General features: G+C 49.5%; 1 protein-coding gene across 2 annotated transcripts; it reads left to right on the top strand.

Annotated features, from left to right (window-relative positions):
* On the top strand, positions 1-9375 carry FGF8 (fibroblast growth factor 8). Of its 2 annotated transcripts, none has more exons than XM_005520685.3 (6): positions 1-75; positions 720-861; positions 946-982; positions 3056-3236; positions 7474-7580; positions 8483-9375. In XM_005520685.3, exons 2-6 carry the CDS (start codon positions 830-832, stop codon positions 8768-8770), a joined length of 645 nt encoding a protein of 214 aa, XP_005520742.1. In that variant the 5' UTR covers positions 1-75; positions 720-829; the 3' UTR covers positions 8771-9375. The 2 variants fall into 2 exon arrangements, with proteins under 2 accessions (XP_005520742.1, XP_087915812.1); XM_088059686.1 differs by having other exon boundaries at positions 3089-3236.
* The last annotated feature ends 17133 nt before the right edge of the window (positions 9376-26508 follow it).

The following is a 26508-nucleotide window of genomic DNA, read 5'->3' on the forward strand; positions in this document are numbered from 1 at the left end:
GCCCCGTCCCGCCGCCGCCGCCCGGCCCCATGGCCCCGCAGCGCCGGCCCTGAGGGTGCCCGCTCGCTCCACAAGGTAAGTGCCCGGTGGGGATGCTCGCGGAGAAAGCGGGGTGTCCCGCTCCCTACCCCGGCTGCGGAATTTGCTCAGCCTCACTCCTTCTCGAAACTCCGGCCCCCTCCATCCCCCCTCCTCCGGTAATCCTTTTAATGTCTGGCACGTCCCGGGAGGGCTCGCCCGCCCGCTCCCAATCCACAACGCGTCCGCGGAGCGGCGAACCCCCAGCGGGGGGATCCGCGTCCCCGACCCACCCTCCGAGCCCTTAAACCCCGTTTTACGGATGGGGAAACTGAGGCACAGGGTGGGGAGGGAGTCCCGCCGGCGACTGTCTGCAGAGCCTGGCCCTTAGAGGCAGCCCCAAGCCCCCCGACACCTGGCCCACCGCTCGCTCCGCTTCGGCAGGTATCGCCGGGGCCGGGAGGGGAGCGGGGGTCCGGCCGCGCTTCCCCCGCCGCGGCTGCCGCCCCCGGCCGCGCCCGCCCCCGCCGTCGGGGTTGCGGGTCGGCTTCGCCTCCCGGAGGCAGCGGGGCCGCGGAGCGGGGCTGGGGGCTCCCCGCGGCAGGGGCAGCCGGCCGAGCGCCCCGGGGGCTGGGCGGGCAGTGGGGCCGCCGGGCCTTTCCCCTCTGTAGCCGCTTGTGCCCTCCTTTCTCTGGGGCGAGGACGTGCCGGCAGGGCGAGAGGAACCGAGGAACTGAGACAGCGCCGCGCCCCCCGGGCGCTCCCCGCCGCCGCCGGGCCCCTGGTCCCCCGGCCCCGCATCGGTGCCGCGATGGACCCCTGCTCTTCGCTCTTCAGCTACGTGTGAGTACCGGCAGCCCCAGCCCTCCCGCCCCGCGCCCGCAGCCTCCCCGGCTCACACCTCTCTCCCGCTTTTCCCTCTCCCAGGTTAATGCACTTGTTCGTCCTCTGCCTGCAAGCCCAGGTAAGTGCCCGCCGGGCAGCCCGGCTTTGTTCGCCCCGCGGGGGTCGGGGGTGCCCGGCCGCCGCCGAGCGGCTCGGCAGGGAGGGAGACGGGGAAGAGGAGCAGTTTAAAACCCAGGAGACAAAAGTTGCCAGGTTGTAAAAAGCCGGAGCCGAGGGGGACCCCACCTTTCCCGGGACGCAAAATAAGGTGCGGGGGACTTCTGCTGCGAGGCAGGGAGTACCGGGATTTCAAGGAAATACTCAGGGTAATCTTAAAGCAGCTTTAATTCCCGTTCCCCCGACATCTAATTACACTGTGGATACCCCCGTCCCTCTGCTCCGTTTTATTTTTCCCTCCTATGTTGTTTCATCAAAAAAAGTAAAGCAGAATTAAAAAGAGGAAAAGAAACCCTGCAAAAGCCTTCGTAAAAAGCACAGGTTTTGATTTAGCTTTAAAGTGTCAGACTTTAGCATCGCTGGTTTGTATCGGCAGAGACAGAAGTGACATGAATAGATTAAACATCCCGGGCAGAGCTTGTGCAACACCCGCATACCAGCAGGAATGTGTCGCTGGGAGCGGTGCGCCTCCAAACCGGGGTGAAGCCCCCCCCTTCCCCCTGAGATCACAGGTGCAGAAGTTTTGTTTAAAATGCTCTTTAAGCTACTTTTTAAAATTATTGTTATTTTCCTGGAAGCTTGGAGGGGGGTGGGAAATGGAGTTTCCAGCTGAAAAGTGAAGGGAACGGAGCACTGGGATTGTGCAGTTGTATAAAAACATAGCTGTAATATTTTGGAGTATGAGATGGAGACCAAATAGCAGCATGGCTAATGACCTCTCCTCCACATGGTACCCTCATCAGAGCTGGGGAGAGAATCCTGCTGCATTATCCAAAACCCGTCTATAGGAAACACACATGCACAGGCAGAAGCAGAGGGAGAGAGATGACATTGTCAAGGGGAGATATCTCTATAAAGCTGGCTTTGGGAGACCAGCGGCTTTTGCTTTTATTGTGGTTTTCTGTTGTTGTTTAAGACAGGAGGAAATCTTCCCATTTGACGTGGGGGTGGTGGGGGGTAGCCCCAGCCTTCTGATGTTGAAAGGAGCGATCTCCTAACATTTGCTCAGAATACATCTTTATAAATGTCAGGGAGCAGCGAAACTTTCCAGACTTAAAAGAGGGATTTGAGACGAGGGGGGAAAAAGAATTCTGTGCCAGCTCGCAAGCCGGGGCTGAGGGGGGAGCAGGTTTGGCCGCTCATGAAAATCATTTAAAGCCCAGGAGCAAGAGTGTCGGGTCTGGAGAGGATGGGCTCAGCTGCATCTCGGGGACTAAAGGGCTTGGCGTGCTGGGGCTGGGACGACCCTGTGCTGGCACCAAACAGCTGACTGGGGATGAGAACTGTGTTTGCACAGGGAGCGTGTTGGTATCCTTGGGTGGTTATACCACTAAATACCTGCACTGGGGTATGGTTCTCTTGTGAGTCTTACGCCTCATAGTTCTACCATCTCTGTGGACTTTGTGTTTGAAGAGCTTCAACACAGCTCTTCAATAAGTGGGGTACTTGGGAGCAAATAAAGAGCCTGAGACCCAGAGGACAGGCAGCTGTTGGGTGTGTGCCTGGGGCAGCTGGAGCAGTAGTATGCTCCTGCAGAGTTGAGAGAGGTGAGGGATGAAAGCTTCAGCCCCTTGAGAGGGCAACATAGTGCCATCCTGCATGTCCCACCTTGATCCCCTCCAGTTCCCAGCCTTGATGCTCATCTCAAGGTACCCCAGTCCCAGTCAGGACCCACTGAGTCCTGGAGGGGACTCCAGGGTCACCAAGCCCTGTTGTACTCCCGAGCTACCTGCACCTCTGCTTAGAGCATGTCTGGAGAGGGCACAGCTCTATACAGGGCTCTGGTCACTGTGTCCCTGAGCTTAATGATCCTTCTCCTGGAAGACTCTGATGGCACAGGAGGCACCGCCGCGGTCCTGGCTCCTGGCCTCCCGTAAAGCCCAGCTGGAGGCCGACGATCTCGGTTCAGCCCATTTTGCCCCGCTGAGGAGTAGAGATTATAATGGTGTGTTGTATATTTTTTAATTTCCTAAAGGTAACTGTTCAGTCCCCACCTAATTTTACACAGCATGTGAGGGAGCAGAGCCTGGTGACAGATCAGCTCAGCCGGCGGCTTGTCCGTACCTACCAGCTGTACAGCAGGACCAGCGGGAAACATGTGCAGATCTTGGACAACAAGAAAATCAATGCGATGGCAGAGGATGGGGATGTGCACGGTAAGGACATACGATGTGGGCAGGCAAGGGGGGAGCTGGGGAGGTGTTCGCAGCCCAGCGTGGCGATTGATGATTTCCGTCCTGTTTGTCAGCCAGAAATCGTTAAAATCGTTCGGCTTGTGGGGGCTTGTAAAAGGAGAACATAGGGGTCAGCAATCAGCAGCTGTGTGATTCAAGGTGAGGGCAGGTTCCCTGTGCCAAGGGAAGGGACCAGCCCTTGAAGGATAGGCTCTGCTTCTTTCATTTTAATTCTTGGTTTGCACCTGACTCAGAGGGTTTGGGGCTGCGGCATCCTGAGCATCATCAGAATTTCATCCTGTCTCTTTGCAGGGATGCGAATCCCTGGACTTCCTTTTGGAACTGAAATGGAAAGTAAATTTGAAAAATAAGAGGCAGGGAGGAGAAAGGGGGAATGACTGCTTTGGGAGCCTTCCCTGAACTAGGACTGTCTAAAGTGGCATTTTCATGTCCCATCCCTTCCTTTCCAAAACAAATCCTGAGCAGAGGGTCAGCGAGGCAGTCAGCTGCAGGCAGAGATGCTGCGGCGTCTCCAGAGACAAAACAGGGACTCTGCAAGTGCGAGAGCTTGTGCTCTGCCACGGCCCCTCTGCATCACCCTGGCACCCCCTCCCCAAAACCTCCACCCTCTCCAGGGCAAGGGGACCAGTCCCTCTGCTGGGGACTCTCAAAGCCCAAATACTTTGATTGTGTGAGCTCCTGACATGTTGGGATGGTCAAATGTGGCACAGGGGTCTGTGGGGCCAGCGAGCCACGGGGCCAGCTGCGGGAGGCCTGATCCTGTGCCCAGGGCAGGGAAGTGCCTGTATTCCTGTGTGTTGTACATAGGTATCACAACTGTTTTTCTTTGGTATTAGCTGCAATTTCCCTTTCTTGCTTGGGTAGATCAGTAGAAACAATTTTTTTCTTTACCTTTCTGGTTTTTGGGTTTTTTTTCCTTCATTTTCCTTTGGGTGAAAATTTCACTCTGGACATTATCTGTAAAGGCACAGTGCAGGTTCCATGTGATGTTCCATATATCCAGAATTAATCTTGCAAATGAATTATTCCCGTCCTGGAGCAGCTCTAGCTTGAAAGGGCAGTAGCTAATTTCCGAAGGAAAAAAAAAAAAAAAATCCCATCTTGTTTTAGACCTCTAACGCCTGGATTTTACAAAACAGTTAGTGCATATTTAAATAACAACCAGGTTTAAATACGGCCAGAAGGAAGGGACTGGTGGTGGCTTGAAAAACTCTATTAAAATGTAATAAAAAAAGGTTAAGCATTTGAAGAGCTAAGGAGGAAAATGAAGACTGATCTAAACCAGAAAGAGAACAAGCAGTTTTTCAGATGTAAAGTTTTAAAAGAGTTGCAAGTCTGTAAATGTTAAAATAGAGGTTCAGGATTGTTCTGTATGAATCTCTAGGGAGGCCCCCATGTCTGGAAGAACTATTAAAACGCTTCTTACTTTCACCTTTTTTAACATTTCCTGAATACTTTCTCCTCTTCGCAGTCCAGTTGGGGGATCAAGTGTGTCTCGCTGCATTTTTTCAGCATTTACGTAGCCACTTTCCCTTCAAAGTTTGAGCATGAAACATAATTTTACTGGGATAAATCTGTCACTTAAATGAAAGAATAGAGTTGAAAATGTTAAGCCTCCCCCCCTCCCCAAAAGAGGGAGGGAAGAAAAAAAAGACTCCCCCCAAATGTTATTTAGAAATCCACTTTTGCAGCAAAGATTCCCCCTCCCCAAGCCCTTCTTTCTGCTTTTTTTCTTTTTTTTCAGTCTCATTTTTGGGGGTGGGCATGTAAAAGGGGTTGATTTATTTTTGCAGATGACCCCTTTCCCCACGCTGACATTTTTACAGCCGACTTAACATCGAGTCCAGTGTTTTCAGTTATTTGTCTTAATTGTCAATATTTGATTGACTTTTTTTAATTCTAAGGGAAGGCGGGCGGCCGGTGCAGCCCAGCTTGTCCCTCCCAGGCTGTGTCTGCCACCAAGAAAACCCCTGCCAGCTGCAGCTTGGCTCGACCCCACGAGTGGCCGGAGACACCGGCACAGATCTCTGCCCACTTGCTGGTTGTTGTTCTGTGCCTAGGGTTTTCTGTTGGCTGGGGCTGGAGTTTGCAGGGTTCACGAGTTGCCTGGAAGGGTCTAGGGGTGCAAGTCCCTGGGGCCAGGTTGTCTTCATCCTCTGTGGATAAGGGGGCTGAAGAGACACATGGGCTGGGCTCGTGCAGGGCAGCAAACCCGTCTGGTGGCTGTAAATCACAGCTGCCCTTTGGGGGGAAAAAAAAAAAAGAGAGAAAAGTCCAAAAGAGAAGCAATGTGCATCTTTAAAGCAGGGTTTTGTGCTCGCTGGGGCCAAGGCCTCCCCACTCCCTCCCTCTTTCCCACTTCATCCCTCCCTCTCTCCCTCCCTCCCTGCTCTTTCTATCTCTCAGAGAGAAAAATCAATTCTCCTCAAACCTTTTACTGCCTCCAAGATCAATTCCACCCCTTTCCCCAATATAGATAAATAGGGGGTCACTGTCTCAGTGCTTTGTTTGCAGAGTGCCATCGCTCCCGTGGGTGGTTTTTGGGGATGCGAGGTGCTTGTCAGGCTCTCTGGGCATTGATCAGCACAGCCTGGAGTTTGCTCTTCCCAAATTTCTTGTCTCCGAGTTCAATCTGTGCCTGCCTAGGAATAGGGGTATGTGAATGCATGGTAGCTTGGGGACAAGAGATGCTGCAGGGTGATACTGACAGGAGGGGGTGCCTGCATGCACATCAAGCTTGGCCTGCCTAACAGCACCAAATCAGTTGGCCCCAGCAAATTTGGGGATGACCTTTCCATTGGTCAACTCAGCAGCTGCCAGCACTGCCTGCTTGCTGTCCCCATTCTTGGTGCTTGACCTCAGCAGCGTCCATCATAAGAGGGATGTGGGGTTGAGGCACTGCAGAGAGAGAAAGGCCATTTTCCCCTAGCCCAGAGCACGATTTAAGCTCACTTTAGCTTGTGTGTGCGCTTACAGCCTGCTTCTGCCATTCAAAACATCCTCCTGCAGAGCCTCCCACTCCAGAGCCACATCACTGCCCTCACTGGGGCTCGCTGGAGGCTGAGCATCCTGAGGAAGAGATGTGCAAGTTGCAGTGAACCACAGTCCTGAGAAACTGAGCAGCCCCTGTGCAGGGACCTGAGAGGATAAATAAGGCACCAATGGACTTAAATCCATAATAAGAGCGGAACTTTTGTGGCCTGTCCTCTAATTGCCTTGTTGGGTAGCACTTGTAGTACTGTGGGCTGATGCTGAGCAAGAGCTGATGGGGCAGTCACAGCTGGCTTTTCAGCACTGTGGGGAATTCTTTAGTGCTTGGCATAGCACAGACCTTTTGAGGTACAAACAGGTAGCCACCATCCCCATCGGGGCTTGCTCTGGGAACAGCAGCTGCAGAACCGGGAAGAAGGATGTCCTGTCCCCATCCTCCCCCTTCCCTGGGGATGGATGAGCTTTGGGCCTTGGGTTCCCAGGGTGAAGGCAGGGAGGGAAGGTGACAGGTCTATTTATAGGCGGCCCATCGACCCAGCGATTTGCATAGCTCCTTCGGAAGTCGATCGATGCCTCCATTAAAAAACTGAGACCAAATCAATACGCCCTCTCGACTTGTGCAAAGGTGAAAGGCATTAAAAGGGTGGCTGTACCCTTCACGCCTCCCCTGCCAGCTGCAAAGTCACTGCTCCTCCTGCAGCCCTGGCCTGGCAGAGTGACATGGAGCAGTGTCCCCTGGGCTGGGGACAGCTGGCAGCACACTGTGCACTTCCGGAAGGTGTCTGGTTCCTGCCCACAGGCACACCCAGACTTGCCTCAGTTTTCAGGGCAGCTGCCTTGTTCTCTGCCAACCAGCATGTGCCCTGCTGGCTGCCCTGCCTCCATCTGGGACTCCTCTGTGGCACCTGAACCGCTGAGCCCTGTGGAGCCGGGTAAAACAGAGCTATTCCCCATCCAGCACAGCTTAAGATGGCAAAAGGACATGTCCAATATCATGCAGGGACATTGGGGCAAGTTACGGGGTGGGGACAAGCTGTATCTTAACCTCATGTGCTGATTTTAGGGCTCTCTCTGGTCCAGCTGCCAGAGATCATGTGCCTGCAGTGCCCAGCATCAGGGTGCATTGCTGATGTCTCCACACCTCTGCCAGCCCTATCCCACAGCCCCTCTGACCTCCCTCCCTCTCTCCCCCTGCTGCTCTCCCCAGCCAAGCTCATCGTGGAGACAGACACCTTTGGGAGCCGCGTGCGTATCAAGGGGGCAGCCACGGGTTTCTACATCTGCATGAACAAGAAGGGGAAGCTGATTGGCAAGGTAGGGTGCAAGGGTACGGGCAAGGCAGGGAACTGCTGGGACACGGAGCGGGGACTGCCATGAGAGCAGTTCTGCCTCTTGGGGGCAGGGGAACAAGCCATCCTGCAGCCTGAGCGGGAGCAAGAGAGGTGGGCGGGTGCCGTGTGGGGCGCATTCCTTCTATCTCTCCGAACAAATAGGCGGATTGCTGGTCTATTCTCCACGATTACATGGTACAAGTGCCAGGAATGTTAAGATGCTCCATGGGGCTTGCCCCAAGGCCAGACCCCACCTCCGGCCCGCTGGTTTGTCATGCAGCTTCTGTGCCTTGATGCCCCTTCCCGCCGTGGCAGGGCTGGATGTACAAAATCCCTCCAGAACAGTGATTACCTGCAAGGATTTTCCATGGCAGCTGCTTCCTGGGGGCTGCCCGGTGTGGCTTCTTCTCTAGTCCTGCTGCTCTCCATAATGGGGGAGCTCAGTTCCTGGCTACCCCATGCTTCCCCCATCACCTTCATCTGTGGGCACCGTCACCACTGACCTCATGTCGCTTCTCCTGCCACTCAATGTTCCTCGGTGTCCCTCCTGTATTAAAGACCCCAGGGGGACAGGATGGGTGGGTGAATTGGGATGGGGAGTTTGTTTATGGTTACATCCAGGCACAGATGGAGGCAAAAGTTCCCTTATGGATGTGGTGGAAGTTAAGGCTGGGACCAGCTGCACTGGTACATAAGCAGCAGTGAGCAGTGTTTGTGCCTGCTCACTGTGGCTTGTTAAGGAAAAACACATTTTGGGCAATTCTGACTTGTGGGAGAAGTGAGACTTTGGTTGCCCACAAGCTCTGCAACCCTGCTGCCACAGTGAGAAGCAGCCCTCTGAGCAACTGCCTGTCGCTTAAATCTCTGCTCCTGTCCCCTTCTCAGAGCAACGGCAAAGGCAAGGACTGCGTCTTCACGGAGATCGTGCTGGAGAACAACTACACGGCGCTGCAGAACGCCAAGTACGAGGGCTGGTACATGGCCTTCACCCGCAAGGGCCGCCCGCGCAAGGGCTCCAAGACCCGGCAGCACCAGCGGGAGGTGCATTTCATGAAGAGGCTTCCCAAGGGCCACCAGACCACCGAGCCCCACAGACGCTTTGAGTTCCTCAACTACCCCTTCAACCGGAGAAGTAAAAGGACTAGAAACTCCAGCTCCAGGGCGGGCCCTTGATGTGCCTGCCCCTGCCCCCTCTGCCTGCATCTCCTGGAGGATGCTCCTCTGAGCTTGATGGACTATATGTAGAGACTTTCCCATATGGGTATTAAAACAAAACAAATAAAAAAAGGGAGGGGGGAGGATAAAAAAAAATTACCTGCTCTAGTTGTTGGTACTTTTGGGAGGGTGTTTGGTTTTTACAAAAAAAAAAAAGAAAAAAAAGACAAAAAAAATGAGAGAGACTCTATTTTTGTACTCCAGCTTTAAAAGTAATGAAACATTCAAAGACTGGTGAAGGGAGAAGAGCCCTTCACTTAGAAATGTTCTAGTCTGTTTGGGGTTGCGCTTTATTTTGTAATTTTTTTTTTTTGGTAGCTCTAGGGGGAAAGGAGTTAAAAAAAAAATGTTTAAAACAAACAAGCAACAAACCATGGAAATCCAAATCTGGAAGCGATGTGCTACTTAAATGAACTGAACTAATGCTATGCTTGCTGGAGAAGATGGAGAGGCTGGAAAACAGCTAAGACGTGGGGATTTATTTTGGAGGTAGTTGGAGGCCACCTAGGTGGTTTTGGCAGCCTGAGTGGTGTGAGGACACTGCCAGTGGGGGCTGACTGTGACACCTGGGGTGGGGACCACTGGATGCTTTCTTTCCTTGGATGTGCCCGCTTCTTTGGCTGAGCAAGGGGTTGCTGGAAGTCGCATCCTTCTCAGAATGCTGCTGACTTCACAACTCTCAACTTACTTTTTTTCTCAGGAGGGGACAGGGGCTGATGGATTCCCCAGTGAAAGTCCTGAACTGACTCGGTACCTCTTACCCACGGGAGCATCTTTGGCATTTGGTTTGTTTTAAAGTACTAAGGTACAGCTGCTGTGGAGCGGGCTGATAACTGGTATTATTTTTTTCCCCATGTGGAAAATGTGAACTTCTCACCAAAAATTGATATTTTTTTTCTGTCTATATTTTTTTATGAGATGCAAGTTTTCATCCATAAAATTAAACAAAGTTTACAAATTATTGTGGAGCCATTTCAGGCTGTTTTGTTGTGATAATTCAGTATCTTGTCATAATAGTTGGTGCTTCCATTGCCAACTGTCTTTTCCAGGTTTCTTCTTTGATGAGAAATACTGCTCCCCTTGCCCCCCTAGGAAAGAAGGGGGTTTCTTTCAAAATTTGTGTTGACAGAAGCCAAATTTTATATTTAGAGGAATGAAAAATCACAAAGGAAACATTACATCTCTTGAGTGAAATCCTCAGCCAGCCCTGCTCTGCACATGCTGCCCTGGGACTGTGACTCTCTCCAAAGGGTTAAACCAATTATTCTTTATGGGGAGGGCAAACAAAGACACTGGATAGGAGTCAGAACCAGGGGTTGAATTTTCATCCAATCTTTTTTGATTGTTTGAGGTTTTTCCTGTTTCCTTGAGGATTTTTGTTTTGTTTCAGTTGTGTACAAATTGAATATGAAATGATTGAAATATTTATTTAATATGTGCATTAAAAGTTTGTATTAGTCTAACTGAGCCTGATGCTTTTCAGGGAGGGGTTGGGGCTGGACAGACATATTGGAGAGGGATGAAAGAGGATGGCAGTGAGGTGCTGGATGGGGCTGAGGCTGCTGGTTGCTGTAATTTCCTTCCCAAGGGAACAGCTGTGGAGAGTGCCCCAAGATTTTGGACCCAGATGAGTCTTGTGGAAATCATAGCTTTCCTTGCAGCAAATTCCAGGTTTAACGTGCAGATGCCACCTTCTTGACAGGTGGGAGTAAGGCCTACTGCAGGTTGAATGGGGACATAGTACAATGGAGCCTTGATCACTGCTCTCAAGGAGGGGATGAGACTGCCCAAGATAAAGCTGGTATTTGCTTCTCTCTTACCCAGAAGAGCTTGGGGCTGTGCAGAATGGGCTGTTGTGTCCTGTCCTTCAGAGAATACTCAACCCTGCTGTAGTGCTGGGTCTTGCTTACAGGAGATATGGGATTCAGATATGGAGTGGTTCTAAGGTATGGAAGCATGCAAGAATGAAAGTGTGAGATATGTTAAAGTGTGTAAGTGTAGCAGCCCTGCAAGGTGGGTTTTACCGACACAGGTGCCAGCCCCGGGTTTGTTGCAATGCTGATGGGGTGCCTGTGACATCACCTAGTGCTCATGCTGAGACTGTGGGTTTGAGGCTGAGCCTTCCCCTGGCTGACACAGCAGCCTAGGCAGAGCTGGCAGTATTTGTCAATAATTTCAAGGAGGGAAAAGAAGGGACTGAGCACTTGGCCGTGCTCTGTACCTGAACATCGCTGCTGCATCACGGAGATCAGGGATGTTGCTTGAGCCACAGGACAGCACGGATGGCTTTTGTCTGACTGTTTCAGGAGGGATCCAAGGGCTGCAGAAGCCTGAGGATGACAGCTGGGACGAGACTTTGTTGTGGTTTACAGGCTACAGGAATTAAAAGTGAACTGCTCCTGGCCTTTCCCCAGGCAGAGATGGTGTTTGATAGTCCTTAATGGTTGCTTTTCTTCCTTTAATTTGTCTAACTGTTTTCCTAATGGCTTTGTGAACATGGGTGAATTGGTGCCAGGTGCCTGCTCCAGGTACGGGTAGCAGAGGCACGGGACTAAATCCATGTCTCCTGTCTCGATACAAATGCCCAGCTATGGTAGAGAAGGGCACGGTGTGGTGCTCAGCCTCCAGTAAGGCTGTTCCCCCATCCCTGCCATCCTGGGGTGCAGACAAGAGCTGGAGCAGTGAGCAGCCAGCGCCCCGGGGTTTGAAGTGAGTATGCACACTCCTGTGTCCCTGCACAGCTCTGTACCACACTACCCCCCAAATCCTGCTGTCTGCTCTGCCACAGTGAAAGGCACCCAGGCCTGGCCTCTGGGAAGGGATCCCCAGCTCACTCGGTCCATGGTTAGTCAGCCACTTTTCATTAAAGGGCTTTTGAGTGGCCATGGAGCACTACATGTTTTGTTTATTGTTTGAATTTGTCTAACTTCAGCTCCTTTACTCAACAAAGGTTGTTTTACCACTGCTTGGAAGATTAAAGAGCCCAGTTCTAGTAAGTTAATGAGTAAGTGAATTAATTAATGGTTTCTCATATCCTGTCTCTGTACTGATACTACTTAGTCCTTGGTAAGTCTGGAGGAGCTCATACTCCTCCTGAGTCCTGCAGGGTGCTGTGCATATGGTCCCCAGGGCTGGTGGCTTCCACCACCCATGCAGGGAGGTGGGGACAGTCCCTGATGATACCTGCTGTTCCTCCACAGTCACAGGAACCCTAGCTGCTATTTGAATGCCTAGGGTCAATCATCAACCCAGTAATCTGGGACTTTTTCTTCTTCATCAGCAGGTGTATGAACCAAGCTTGAGAATCAAAGCCATGTAAGGGCCCTGGGGACTGTGAGGTGCTGAGATGGGGGCAGGACCTGCAGGAGAGGGCTGGGGGGCTTTGGGGATGGATGTTTGCTTTTGTTAACTCATGCTGTTAGTGTGGGTGTTTTGGGCAGAAACCCTAGCTTTGAGCTAGCAAAGTCCTTGTGGTGGCCATGTGCCTGTTGCTGATGCCACCATTCCATGTCACCCTGCAGCTCCCTCACTGCCACTAGCTGCCTGGAAGGAGGTGACAGATGAAGCAGGAGAGGAACCTTGCTGCTCTGGCTGTTGGAGCAGGGATGATGGCCCCATCCTGAGCTCCAAGCAGTGCTGTGTGCATGTCCCTGCCTGGACAGGGCTCACCATGTGCTGCCATCCAGACACAGTGACAAGGCTGGAGTTGAACAATGTTTGGGAGACTCTGCCTTGCCAGATCATGGGGAAGCCCATCAGGTCCAGCCAGCTAACACAGGGTAAGAAGTAAATGGGCAACACCAGGCAGGAGAAAGAGCTGTTTTCAGATTAAATGCTGCTGTAGTTGCCCAGAGAAGCTGTGGGTGCTCCATCCGTGGCAGCATTGAAGGCCAGGTTGGATGGGGCTTTGAGCAATCTGATCTAGTAGGAAGGTATCCCTGTCCATGGCAGGTCATTTAGAATGAAACAACCTTTAAAGTGCCTTCCAGTCCAAACCATTCTGTGATTCTGTAGTAGAGAAACAGGGTACAGGCAGCAACAAATTGAAGTGGCAAGAAAAGGGGCATGTGCTGTCTGAGCAGGGGCTGCACCAGGGCTTTATCAACCAAACCCCAAACCTTTTGGCTCATGCTGTCTCTGCTTCCACCCCTTCTCTCAGTTTACAACTTTTCCATGATGTCTGCTTGGATCTGGGTGCCCACTGAGCTGGGTGGACTGCAGGATGCTGTGGCAGGGCTGGAGCTTGCCCAGGCTCCTTAGGCAGGCTTTACCTTGGGAAGGACGACTGGGCTGTTTGTTTATTGCATCAGGCTCAGCTTTCAAACATTTCCCTGCCATCCCCCTCCCCCTCCTTTAATTAATTCTGGGTAAGAAGTTCTGGCTTTATTGTGCTACCGAACTGAGGGCTCCCTGTGGGAAAAGTCACACCTTCTGAACAGCTTCTGATACCATGCAAATGAAGGACAAGTCCAGGAAACGCTTTCATCTCAGACCTGTCCAGCCCCCTGCCCATTAATTACAGACATTTCATTTGTGTGAGAGCAATTCCTCTCGGGGAGGGGGCGGGGATGGCTGCAGCTTGTGGATCATCTCAGTCCCCCTCTCTAAAGACTCCTCCTTGGAAGGGATTTATAGCCAGAAACAGGGATGCTCAGGGACTCAGTGGGAGAATCTCATATCTTGGCCACTCCAAACCAAACTGGCTTGTTGGTGGGCTGTATCCTGCCAGCAGGGAGGGCTCAGCACTGCTCCATGCCCTGCTCCACACCAGCAAGCTCTGGCTGTGGAACCAAGTGGAGCATCTTAGAGGGAGACACAAGGTGGAGCAGAAATGAGCTCGGGGCTGTCACAAGGCAATGGCCCTCCAGGGCCAGGAGCTCATGAGATAAATTGCTTTGGGCAGGGTGGCCATAAAATGAATCTCACATATGGAAACAACCTTCTGTGCTGCAACAGTACTCAACATGTGTTGAGGGCCAGCACCATACTCTGACAGGGCACAAAATCTTCTTGGCCACACAGACCAGATCCGATGCTCCTTTTGAGCCTTGGTCCCTCTCTGCTCCTCTCTCCTTTCCACACACAGCTCTTCTGACCACGGGGTGCAGCCAAAGACGCCTCCAGGCTGGTTCCTGTTTTCCGGAGTCTGATGGGGAGTGTTGGGTCCAGACCCTGGAGAAGGTGCAGAGAGAGGGGATGTGGAGTACAGTTGGTTTTCACAGCCAGTTTCCTGGCCATAGTAATAACACTTAGCACTTCTCTAGCACCTAGGATGCTCCAAGCACCTACACATATGCTCCTCTCATTACCACTCTGCTTCCCATTTGCAGCGTTTCTGCCCCCTCCCCACGCATGCCTACAGCACTATCAGTTCTCCCTTAGAAATGGGGCCGCCCTCCAGTTCCCGTGGCATTGCTGCAGAATACCTTTGATGGCTAAGTTTGCTGTTTGCCTTCCTCCTGGACAAGGATGTGCTGTGAGCTCTGGTGTTGACAAGCCATGGGCCCAGGGTTACACGGCCCCTGTGGCTTGGTGCACCAGAGGAGCTCTTGGGAGATGTTGGAGGGATATTTGGGACTGGACTAATGGGAACCTGCAGCCATTGCAGGGTCAAAGTCAGCATGGAATTGGTGCCAGGCTCCAGTAAAACTTCTTGTCCACCCACTGGCCGTGTACCACATCAGCTGCAGGATAAGAGAGGGTTCCTGTGTGGATCAGTTGAAGGTTACAGCTGTTACTCCAGGTTGCCTAATGGCCCAGGTACTGTGCAATGAAATGCACTTCAGATTTGCTGTTCTGGGAGCAAAGGGGATGTTCTTGGGCTTCATGTGACTTACAGCATCTCTCCTATGCTCATAACAGCTGCAACCTGGAATGTCCTTCCAGGTTGTGTGGTGTCCAAGATAAAATCTGTGGCTACATATCCCAGGATCAGAGCCTGGGGGAGGCTTGGCTGTGTTGGGAAGAACCACTCCAGTTACGTTCAGGTATTATCACTTTGCTAAGGTTGTGCTGCTGTTTGTTGTGGACTGGAAATAGAAGGCTGAGAGCTGTCAGAGCCTCCCCAGTTTGGTGAATGCCTGATCTGTGCCACTGCTCCTATCCAAGCCCTCTGTTCAGCCATGACCGTGGCACTGTGAAAGGTTCCTGCTTCCTGGGCTGGTTTCTCCTGCCAATACGGCCAGTAGTGTTTTCTAAATTTTTTTCTTCTCAAAGATTCATAGCAGGAGGAGGAAAAAAAAATCTCAGCCTTGCTCCTTCTGTGATTATTTTGCAAACTCTTTCTGCTGTAGTAGTAGTACATCTTGGTGGCTGGAACCTCCTCTTTTATGAGCTGCTCCCAGAGTAAACAGCAGCCCTTGTCCCAAAGAAATCATGTTTCCTATGGTCAAGTGTAGCAGGTGCCATAAGCTGGCAAGATAGACATAAGCACAGGTCTAGTTGCTTAAGCAACTAGCAAAAGAGGATCCTGAGATGGGATTTGAAGGAGATCAGGAAGGTGTCCCTGTGGAAGTTCATAGCACACATTAGGAAAGCTCCAGTAACAACATTAAAAAAAAAAAACCCTAAGAGCCTGCTGAGGCACAGGATGAGACCCAGCCTGTACATCCATAGAATTTTGACTATCAAGATGTGAAATGGGACCTTGAGTGCTGGCTCTGCCTGCTCAGGCCCTGGGCTGTGGCTGTGCTCCCTATCTCCCCGTGAGAAGCAGAAGCCCAGCTGGGAGCCAGCCCTTTGGTAATGGCCTGCGAATTTCCCTGGACTCTGTTAATTGCCGCCTGGCTGCTAGTTACAACTCCAAGTCAATTGCTGGGAGTGTTGGGCCCTGCAAAACAACCCCTTGAGATCAGCTGTTAGCCCAATTAACAACCAGTTTGGCTTTGGTTCAGGCTGTTAACCATCAAACAGCTAACTGCTGCTAATGATTGATTTCTTAGCAGTTGGGGTAGCAGTGGAGGAGCAAACCTGTGTCACAAAATGCCATTAAAACCAAAATTCTGTGAATGCATCTGGCTGTGGCAAACATTTGAGTTGTCCCACAGCAGTAGAGCAGGCTAGGGGATGAGCAGCATTTTCATCCATTTTGATTGAAGTAGGGGTTATTGGCATGTGTTGGGATGAACGGGTAGCCACCAGAGCACTGCAGTCACCACACAGTGCTCCAGGACGGTAGCCAACACTCTCTGTAGGGCAACCACTGGTACTCATGGGGCATCACAGCATTCAAGGCCCCCGTGGATGGGACTTGCTTGTTGTTTAGTTCTCTTCCACAGCTACTGTTCCAGCCAGCAAACCTGCACAGATTAGTGTGTCTCGTTTGGATGTTCACGTGTTTCCACAAACCACCTTTTCTCTCTGCACCACCAGCTGGGAGCTTGTACAGGGAGAGCAGCTCCTGTCAGCATCTGCAAGCCTGGGATGTTTCCATAGCAGCCTGAGACACCGTGCTTGCTAGATGACAAGGTAGACACCTCTGCAGGTGTGAGTATCTCTACAAAAACTCTAAAATACTCTTTGGGTCCCAGGGTTCAGGCAGGATTTGTTTAAGACTGCTGTCCAGGTCTTCATCCATTTCCCTCCAGTTTCAGGCCCTGGTTCTCCACTGTGCCCTGACAGGCTGGTTCAAACACATTGCTGGTGTTACATCAAGAGCTTTTCCCCTGGGGATATTTTCCCCCTGATCAAAGTGTCTGATTCAAGCTGTAGCATGTTTGGGGAGGAGGAAGACAGCCACCTGTTAAGGAAAGACTTTGAAAATGTAGGGGATGCACTGCAGAGGTTGACTTTGTGAAATGTAAGGTCCAACGGTGCAGGGTGAGGAGTGAGCACCTTGATGAACAACACTACCATGGTTGTGCTTTTGTGGGTACTCAGGGGCCTGTGGTCCCGCTAGGGCCTCAGCTCTGAAGCCTGAGCTCAGTTTCTGAAGCTGGAATCTGGTGCTTTTCAGCAGGACACGTGCTCCTGAGACCCATGCAGATATTTCAAAGATCTTGCTGCAGGGTTCCTCTAAGTGCAGATCCGGTTCTCCCTGGAGACATGCTTTTCCTGTCCTTTCACCGCAAGTACAGTCATCCCACATTCCCACAAGTACACAACCCTGCATGGTGCATGTTTTCTGTAATCAGGGGTATTAGATCCCTGGGCAAACAGGACAAAGTTGCTTATTTCATCTGATACCTGCTGAAAGAAGCTGTGTTCTCTCTCACATTTGGATTACCTTGCCACCCATACTGGGGAGGCTGGGTTGCAGCTGAGACTCCCCCCATTCCAGGCAGCACATGTGCAGTGAGCCTCTATATCTGGGAGATCAGTCAGGGTTTCACCTCCAGTCTGTACAAGAAGAAACTGGTTCTTACAAAAGTAAAAATTAGGAGTTTGGAGTAAGCAGACAACCCAGTTTTCTTACTCATTGGGTCTGTGAGCGAATGTTTTACTTGCAGCTTATGCATTTTACTGGGCTGAGTAACAGCAGTCCCAGTCTGTGCATCTTCTGGGTGTCCCATTGCCCCAAGCTGCTGCTGAACACATCCTTCCAGGTGGTGCTGATGGGTGCCCCTTGCCTGCTGGAGATGGGTGAGCTCTGCCTGCTCAGACTTTTTGTATGCCAGAGAAGGTCAGCTATAAACAGAAATTATTGGTTTTGTTGGGGGCTCTTTTTAGACATCAAAAATGCTCCATCATCACCAGGCTGGTTTAGCTTTCAGTAGCCAATGCAAACAGAGCCAAACCCTCAGCAGAGAATTTAGCAAGAGAAGTGGCACAGACTTTCCAGAGCTATTCTGCCAAAGTATCACATCCTCATTCCTCCTTATACTTTGTGCCACAGCAGTTGATGTTGCTCTGGGCTCTGCACAGACACAGGGTGAACACAGAGGAGCTCCCAGCTGGAGCTGAAGGCAAGTGGTGTAGCCCCACTTTAGAGAAGGTGTGGGGGAAATTAGTGAACGAAAAGATTAAGATCTGAAAGAAATTCTGGCAGAGCTGCAAATCAGCTGAATCAATCTGTAAGAGGCCAAGAAAAGGTATGGCAGTAGTCCAGTGGGAGAAGCAATGCATATATGAAATAATCTGAGTTATAAATGAGGTATAAAACCACAAACCTGATTTTTTTCTAAACCTCATGTCCGATTCCTCAGCTTTGACTGAAGATTGGACTCTATCCTGAATGCTGACTGGATTTGTACATCAGCAGATTTCAAGGTCATGGGGAATATTCCAAATGTTTGTCCCAGTCTTCTGCCGTACTCAGATGAGAGAAAGCTGCTCAGTGCTTTCTGTATGAAAGTCACAGTTCTTACTTAAGGAACAGGAAGGAAGGATATTCTGCAGGGACCCCATGTTGCAATATTCTTTGGCATTTTTGGCCTAAAATACCTAACTTCAACTTGCAGCACTTGACTTTGCCCTCTTCCAGTTTACAGTGCCATCCCACCTGACCAAGTTTCTCCAGGCAGAGCAAGCAGGTTTTCCAGGTCTCTCCGAGCTCTTACAGGGATTTTTTAAAAGCTGATTCCCATCTGTCAATATCTCTTGTGAAGTGCAGCCAAGTGTCTTGGCCTCAGCATCTGGTGATACAGTCTGGTGTTGGCTTGGTTGTGTCCAGGACCTTGAGAGGAGAAAAGATGCAGCAGCCACACTGCTCAGAGCTGGTGTTTTCAAAGAGGTACTTGCAGGGACTTGTGGAGCAATTGAAACCAATCATGGAGCTGTAATCCTCATTCAGATGGCACCACTATAACTCCAGTCTCTTTTGAAGGAGAGAGACATGGATGGTCCTCACAGGAGGTGCAGGTAAAGCAGTTGCAATCTCCTGACACTTACACCCAGCTGCAATGGCCATAGCACATCTCTAAGGCAAAGACAGCATTTATTTTATAATGAAATCTCAAATGCTGGATCTTGTGCCTTCCCAGGAGGACTCCATGTCCTGTCATCTAAATATTGATGTCTGATCTATTTTTGCTCTCAGTTGTGATGGTCTTTCCTCCAATTTCACTGGAACCACTGTGGATAAGTTGACATGTGAGCAGAAGGTGGTTTGACCTAATTATCCTCCATGCCTATGTCTGCAACTCTCTCACACTAAGCCAGCACAGTGACAGCGTGAGAACAGTTTTCATATACCCAAATGTTTTGGCAGAATCTGTGTTTTGGGGACTGGTCATTGACCCCAGATGCTGTCCCACGGCACTTTTGAGGAGTGACCGAGATGTAGAGGGGCACAATAGGGCAGGAAGTGCTGTACAAACTGCAAATTCCGGAGGCTATGGCTGTGTCTTGTGGCAGTATCTGCGGCACCTGCTGCTCTGACCCAAATCCCACCACTGTCACAAGCTGGTTAATTATAAGAAAAGCTCTTTCTTACTAATTGCTGCTGGCTGGTAAAGGGGCATCCCCGGCCCTAAAGGACTGGTGGGATCTAGAGCAGAGAGGGGTGGTTGCTGACATGTGCTGAGCCCTTGCAGCCTCCATTGTGGAGCCTGAATGTGTCTGCACTTCACTCCCTCTCAGAGTGATCACTGCAAGGAGCTGAGAGTTTCACCACCTCCCCCTGCAGAGCCGTGGGTTTGCTGTGCACTTGACACCGGTGCAGGGGGATGACTTGCGCTTGACGAGTGTCCCCACTACAGCAGCCGCCTGTCCTTCACCAATGCTCCCCTCCAACCTCCTTGTAAGAGCTGTGGATTCCCAGAATGAGGCTGAACTCCAGGGTGGTGCAGTGTGATGTGGAGGTGGCACCCCTAGGGGCCGTGTTGCCAGCTGGTGAATGTGACAGCCTCCAGGCCATTATGGTCCCAGACACTACAGTCACCAGCTGGGCCTTCCCAAATCAAGTCTGGTGCTCCCTTGGGGAGCCAGTTTGCCTTCAGCATCAGTAAGGATTAGAAACTTCCCTACAGGTAAGAGAAAATTACAGCTGAGATTTCTGTCCTGATGGTGATACTCTGAGCTGGGATTTCAGACAAATCCTCAGTGCTGTGACAGGGGATCACATTACACGTGGTGTGGATGGGGCATTTCTTTTGTGTATTTGCTACTTATGGTGTGGAAAGCTGATGTGACCAAAGGGACCAACAGCAAAGGGGACAAAGCAGGCAGGAGTGTGGACAAGTCCTACATGGAAAAGCAGAAGCAGCCAGACTGGCCAGTGGAAGGGTGAGGAGGGTCTTTGGATCCCATCCTATGCTCCCTAAAGTGCATGTCCTGGGGATGAATATCTGTTGGAAGGAGAAGGGAGATGGAGCCAGTTAGTGAAGCACATAGGCTTTTAGTCCTCTTGTCACTCAAGAGATGACAAATGTGGAGTCTGCTATTGAGACCAAGTGAACCCCTAACAGTCTGCTTCAAGGGACTGTCACTTAGAGAAATGGCAGTGTGACACAGACAGCTATTTCAAGTCTACTTTACTAGGCAGCACCCACTGCTCACTGTTCCTCTGCTGCCTGTTCCACCCCAGAGCCAGGCTCACCCTGTGGCAAGCTGGGATGACCTGGCCATAACCTGTCCTGATGAATGATCCAGAGGAGTTGCACTGACTTCCTGGGGGAGTTGTTGGATGCTGAGATCAGACTCTGCTCTGTGTCTGGGCAGCATCACAGGCACTGGTGGGCACTTATGGATCTGGCCTTCCCCATTGGTGCCAGTGCAGGAAATCTCTGAGTGTGCCAACTTGCAGGATTTTATGCATAAAATGGATAATGCTGCCACTGCTGTTGTCTGGAGCTGGTTTGGAGCTGTTACTTGAAGATGGCCATGTGGGAAGCAGTCATGATACAAAAGGTTGTAAATATAGAGTGGATGCCAGTGGGGCATGAAGAGCTCAGGATGGGGAGGAGGACAGTCATCAACATGGCACAGAACCCTCATCCCCAGAAACCTTACTGTGTTGCTTCATGCTCTGCTTTAAACCTATAGAGAACCTGTGGATGTAAGAACTCTGAAAATGTTTGTATATTATTTCAGGAACATTCACTGTGGGGAAGAAAATCTTTCCCTACCAAAGCTGTGAATCCTTACCTCTGCCAACAGCCTGTGCAGAGAGGGCTCAGCCCTAGATGAGATGCAAAGCAGCAGGTGAACATCAGGATGCTGCTGGACCATAACGCAGACTTAGCTGCAAGCTGGGTGCACCATTTACTGGTGTGAGCTGTCATGGAAGGCAACAGGTCTCTGGAGTTATTCTCCTGTATTGAGCTCCTAGGAAATGTCTGACCTTCCTTGAAACCAGAGTATGCAGAGCAGCCTGCTTACCCTCAGCAGTGATGTCTGGGCAGGAAGCTCAGATGTGAGCAATGAATGCAGCAGCTTTGCTGAGGAAATGCATTTAATTTGATCTACACTGCAGTTTCTGTTGGAAAAAAATGTTGATGCAGTAACATTCTGCACAGTTACTAGGGGTGGATTAAAGGTCATAGTGATACTGTAGCATGCTGAATTCACAGGTGGCAGATGGGAAGAGTCCAAGATGAACTGGGAAAGTCTCTCTGAAGTGTCTTCTCCGCAGCTTTATTTGTTCTACTAAAGAACTGGGTTTGTTTCTCCTTCCTAGCAGGTTTCACTCTTGCCTGGACACTTCTGCAAACTGGGAATACTTGTTGGGATACTGCACCTGAATCTTTCCCACATGCTTTAAGTCATGGGGTGACCACTTAGCATGGTGGAGCAGGGAAGTCTACTGATTGGGATGCAGAGATGGCTGGACAAACACAGCCTCCAAGAAGCAGTTCCCTGGGCACACAGATGGGTCTTGCTGCAGAGCATGCTCTTGGGAGAGGGCAAGAGCAGGTGTCCCTGTCTGCTGCAACTTTTCAGTTATCTGAGGTGATGGAAGTCTTCTGTGGAACACAGCAGGTCTGTGACAGAAGCATTTTAAAGCACTGTTCCCAGAGGGATAAAATTCAGCACTGTGCATTGGGAGTATATGTGTCTCAATGGACAGTGGAGAGCCTCACACCTTTCAGCTCACGACATGGGATAACTGGCCGACCACCTGAGCTCCTCCTGCCCCCTGTATAAAACAGAGCTGGTGCCAAATCACTCCACAGGTCACTGGAAGTTTAATGCAAGTTTCCCAGAGGAGCATGCAGTGGAGGATGTTGGTGTGCAAAGCATTGCTGTTTATTTCACCGTTATCACCCAGTGGGGAAAAATGCAGGGTAGATTGTGGCATCCACTGAAATGTCAAGGGAAAAAAAAAGCCAACTGCCCAGCAGCGAAATCACCCTGTCCTGCAAGACAGACAGACAGACACCCCCCTCGCCCCCCCCAGCCCCCTCCCGTATTTTGTGCTCTGTCCCAGCAGAGGGAGCCCGAGTTTATTAACAAATCCCGATCCCGGCGATAGCTGCTATCAAGGTGGTGCCAAACCCCGGGCAGGATTCTGGCTGCTGGAGGAAGTCAGCAGAAGGAGTAGAGGTCTAGCAGTGATGTTGAAAGCAGGGCTGTGTTTTCAACTAGGGAAGCAAGCAAATGGTTAGCCAAGAGGGCCTGCAAGGAACTCTGCTCCTGGGACACTGCAACCATGTCAAGAGATGGATAGCCTGAAGCAGCCAGCGGATATGCTCATTGCACGGGGAAAACATTTTGCATCAACAGATTCAGCAGATCCACACTATGATGAATTAATGGAGTTTAATTTACTTCAGAGGTTATCTGAAAGCAGTCACTAACCTGTGTACCTGCACTTGTACTGGGCTGTCCAGTTTTAATCTTGTCATCTGGACAGCTCTCCCAGCAGTGTTGAAAGCCATTGACCAATGTGGTGCCAAATCCACAGCTGTTCCCATTTGGTCTGCATGGAAATGCTATATAACCCTTCAAGCACAGGAAAGTGGCCCTGAGCCACCTAGCATGAGCTTTTGCACTGGTTTCCCTTGGTTTTGGAGGCTCTATATTAGTGCACAAAGAGTTTAGTTGAAGGTGCAGGAGAAGTTTTAGTGAAGTGCCTTCTCAGAGCTCATAAGGATGCCCTAAGTATTCTCTGCTGATAATGTGAGATGAAATGGTTCTCAGGGAGACAGATGATTCCTGGCTATGTGTTCTTTTTTTACAGCCAGCAGTTGCACTGATACCGTGGATGCATACATGAGTACAAGATTATCTGGGAGAAAAATGGTTGTGTGATTGGGGTGTGGGAGGGTCACAGATAATTTTAGGCCAAACCCAAAAACCATTAATATTAATGCAAAACCCCTCATTAGCCTGAGCAAGCACAGAGATTCTTGTTTTAGAAGCTGAGTAACAAACTGTGACATTTTAAGAGACAGGGATGGGAAGGCAAATGACTCAGGCTGCACTTTACAGAAAGCAGCAGGCAGATATTTTCCGAGGCAACTTTTAAAAGGAAGGTTAAATTTCTCCAAGATAAGGAGAGCTCCAGCTCGCTGGAATGCATCACGACCCCCCCTCCTCCCCTCCCCACCTCATCCTATGATAACAGCTGTTGTGTTGGAAACCTAATGCTGATGAAAGAGTTAAAGGCTGGTTGATGGGCAATATCGGTGACACACCTCTGAATTGAGCATACTCCTGGAGTGAGACTGCGGACTGGTGTTACTCAATGAATAGAGGCCACTCCAAGGGAGTTTTTCCTTGAATAGAATGGGGTCAGGGAGCCGCTTTGGGGAACAATGGTTGCCACCGGCTAGCTGAATTTCTTACAATCACACACCATACCCCCTGATCAAATAGCTCCTTTGTCAGTCTGATATAAAAACATGTCATACAATGATGATCTGGAAGAATGACAAGAGCTGGCCTTTCAAAGAGATCAGAAGGGCTTGTTTTGCACAAAAAGAGCCCCCATCAGAGTCAAGACAGAAAAAAATGGAGAATAAAAAGGGATGAATGGAAACAAACAGCAATAACAACAACAACAGAAAAGAGGGCAAGTTGGAAACTTAGGTCTGGCTTGTTTCACAGCATCCCATATCCACAGCAGTGCAGCATGGTCGAGTTGAAACTCTTTCAGTAGGGACGTGGATGTCAGATTGTGCTGCCATTGGGTTCCCATTGTCATTCTGCACTGGGACAGAAGAAATTGCTGGATGGGAAAAGGTCACTTGGCCCAACGAATCATCTCCCTGCCCCCCTGAAAATGTCTCAACACCGTCTCTCTCCTTTCTCACTGTAGTTCACTCCTCTGCCTTTTTAATACAAGGTTCATCTGCTGTCTTTATGATCCTGTACATAGTTCAGATTGCTCAGAAAGCTATTCTTGTCCATCTGCTTGTGTGAGCTGGAAAATGTCTTTATTCTCCCCTACTACCTTGTTAACTTTAATACTTTTTTTTCTTGAAGTGTATACTCTGTTTTCAACCCTCTTCCCAGGATTTTCAGAGACATAATTGGTGTTCTGGAGGGACAGAAAGAGTTTTTCCCCAAAGAATGTTTTAAGATGTGCAGGGAAATGGATCCTTCTGTGCTACTTGCAAGGGAGCTGCATTCCTACAGTATCTGTCACATGAGTCCCAAGAGATGGCATTTACACACAATCATTACAATTATTTGCAAGCCAGAAAAACTCAGCAAAGCTGGAAATAGACAACTAAAGCTGCCAGGCAATTTCAACACCTAAAAATGTTTGAAAAATGTGTATTTAGATTTTAATCTGGTATTATATAAAATAAGAAGTCAGAACAGTCAGAAGAAATCACAGTATATATAAGATTGAGCTCTTGGGAAACTGCTCCTGAAAGTACACTTACAGTAACAACACAACAAAGCTTTGCCCTGCTTAAGTTTTTTATACATATATATATATATATACACATATACATTTTAACCACAGCATTTTATCTAAAGAGAAATAAAACTCAAAAAACATTTCTAATGCTTCCAAGAGTTTGTATGATTGAGCACACAAACCGGGAGGTACTTTGCAGAAAGGATAACTTCATGCATCTTTTTTTACCTCCAAGAAAAGTATCTATTATCATCTAGGATTTCTTCATTTTACAGTTTTACTTGCCCCTTTCTGCAATTTTGTACAGAATCTGTTATACTCCTATTCATGTTACTCAGCATATGTACATTTTAAAGAAAAATATTAGGTAAACTCTATTTACAGAATACATTGTTTATTAAATGCAGAGAATATTTATAAACACGCACACAACACTGACAGGTGTAAACCAAATAGAATTGATGTCGAGTTGAATGGCTAAGCTCTTCAATTCCTTTACCTAAAAGTCTATATAGCATAAAATTAGGGTTATAATTAATCACCTCTTCTCCTGAATAAAGGTCTGAAGAGCTGGCTGAAAATAACTAGGCCACATTCTAGGTGCAGGGAAGATTAGGATACAGGTTACTGTAAATTCTGGATAAGTTAAGTTTCAAGACTGTTACTACCAGTGTATTTGAGATGGTAGAGGAAATACAGGACACACTGTGCAGTGCCATTTGGGAATTAATTCAGAATTGTAGTATTAAAATTTACACCACAGTGAAACAGTGCAGAGAGTAGATGAGACACAGCACATGTAGTGTTAGGAGTCAGAAACTAGACACGGGGGAAAGTATTTAGGCACCTAAATAAAATGTTTTCAGTGGTCCTGAGCACCCAACAGTTCTGCTTGGTTTTCAGAACTAGTGACAGACATATGACTTTTAAGTTTGTCAGTCTGAAAGCCAGGTTTTAGTGCTTGTACTTATGGTTCCTTCAGCCTCCAGCTGGAAACCACAGGTAGCAAAGAAGGTAAGAATTCAGTTTTCAGATGGGATGTACCTGCCTTGAGACTGGCTGTTGACCTGAACTGAACACCTGGTAAGTGGTGAACGGGTTTCTGCAGCATTGGTTTTGATCCAGCTGCCCTTAAAGCATCCCAAGACCTCATCATTTTGTGATCAAGTGGGGCTACATGAGAAGGAGCCCTTGGCATGCCATAACCTGCTGGCTGGACTTGACAAGCCCACTTTGGCCGGGAGAGTGTTATGCATGTCCTAAAGGACAGGCTCTGGTCCACTGGATGTGATACCCACTTGGTGATAACCTGCAACTTCATAGCACCTTTATTTTTCTTACTTAAACTATTTTGAAATTGTGTTGTTTGGCTTTCACTGGACATTTCTGTTTTGTGGTTAGTCTTGGTTGCTGGGTTTTCTTTATTATGGAAGTTCTGGATAGGTGGATAATTACTGTGTTTTCTCTAGGTGACACCCTGCTTCAAAATAAAGCAGCATAATTCTGTTAAACACAGTGAAAACTCCTGTTTACAACACCTTCACATCTGGTCCTGAGACTCTGGACAACTCTGGGAAAGAAAAAAATATGTTAAGGGAACACTCACTGTGGAATTAACAGTATCAAAGATTGGAAGGCATAAGAGCCAGCTTGCACACACATCTTAATTTTGTCCCTTTGTCAACAGGTTGTACAGTCAAAATTTAAGTGACATTTCTGTCTTCTTTGGGCCACTGGCTCTGCTGTGCTGAATCTCACCTGTTCAAGTTTCCAGTGAACCTTCTTGCATTCTCCTCTGGTTCTTACCCTGCAGTTATAACCTCAGTATTGGGAGCAAGCCTGGAAAATTTCAGAATGAAAACTGAAACCTTCCAAAAGGTAGGAGCAAATAAAAAACAGAGGATATTAATATAGCAACAGCTGGACTTCAGCTTTAATAACGTATATTTTTTTAGAGCACGTAGCAATTCAGATCAGACAGAGGCATTTCTGTGTGCTCCTGTTA

Source organism: Pseudopodoces humilis, chromosome 9 (genome assembly GCF_049639895.1).
Source record: "Pseudopodoces humilis isolate 2021_Gansu_Grassland_sample_001 chromosome 9, ASM4963989v1, whole genome shotgun sequence".
NCBI classification, from domain to species: domain Eukaryota; kingdom Metazoa; phylum Chordata; class Aves; order Passeriformes; family Paridae; genus Pseudopodoces; species Pseudopodoces humilis.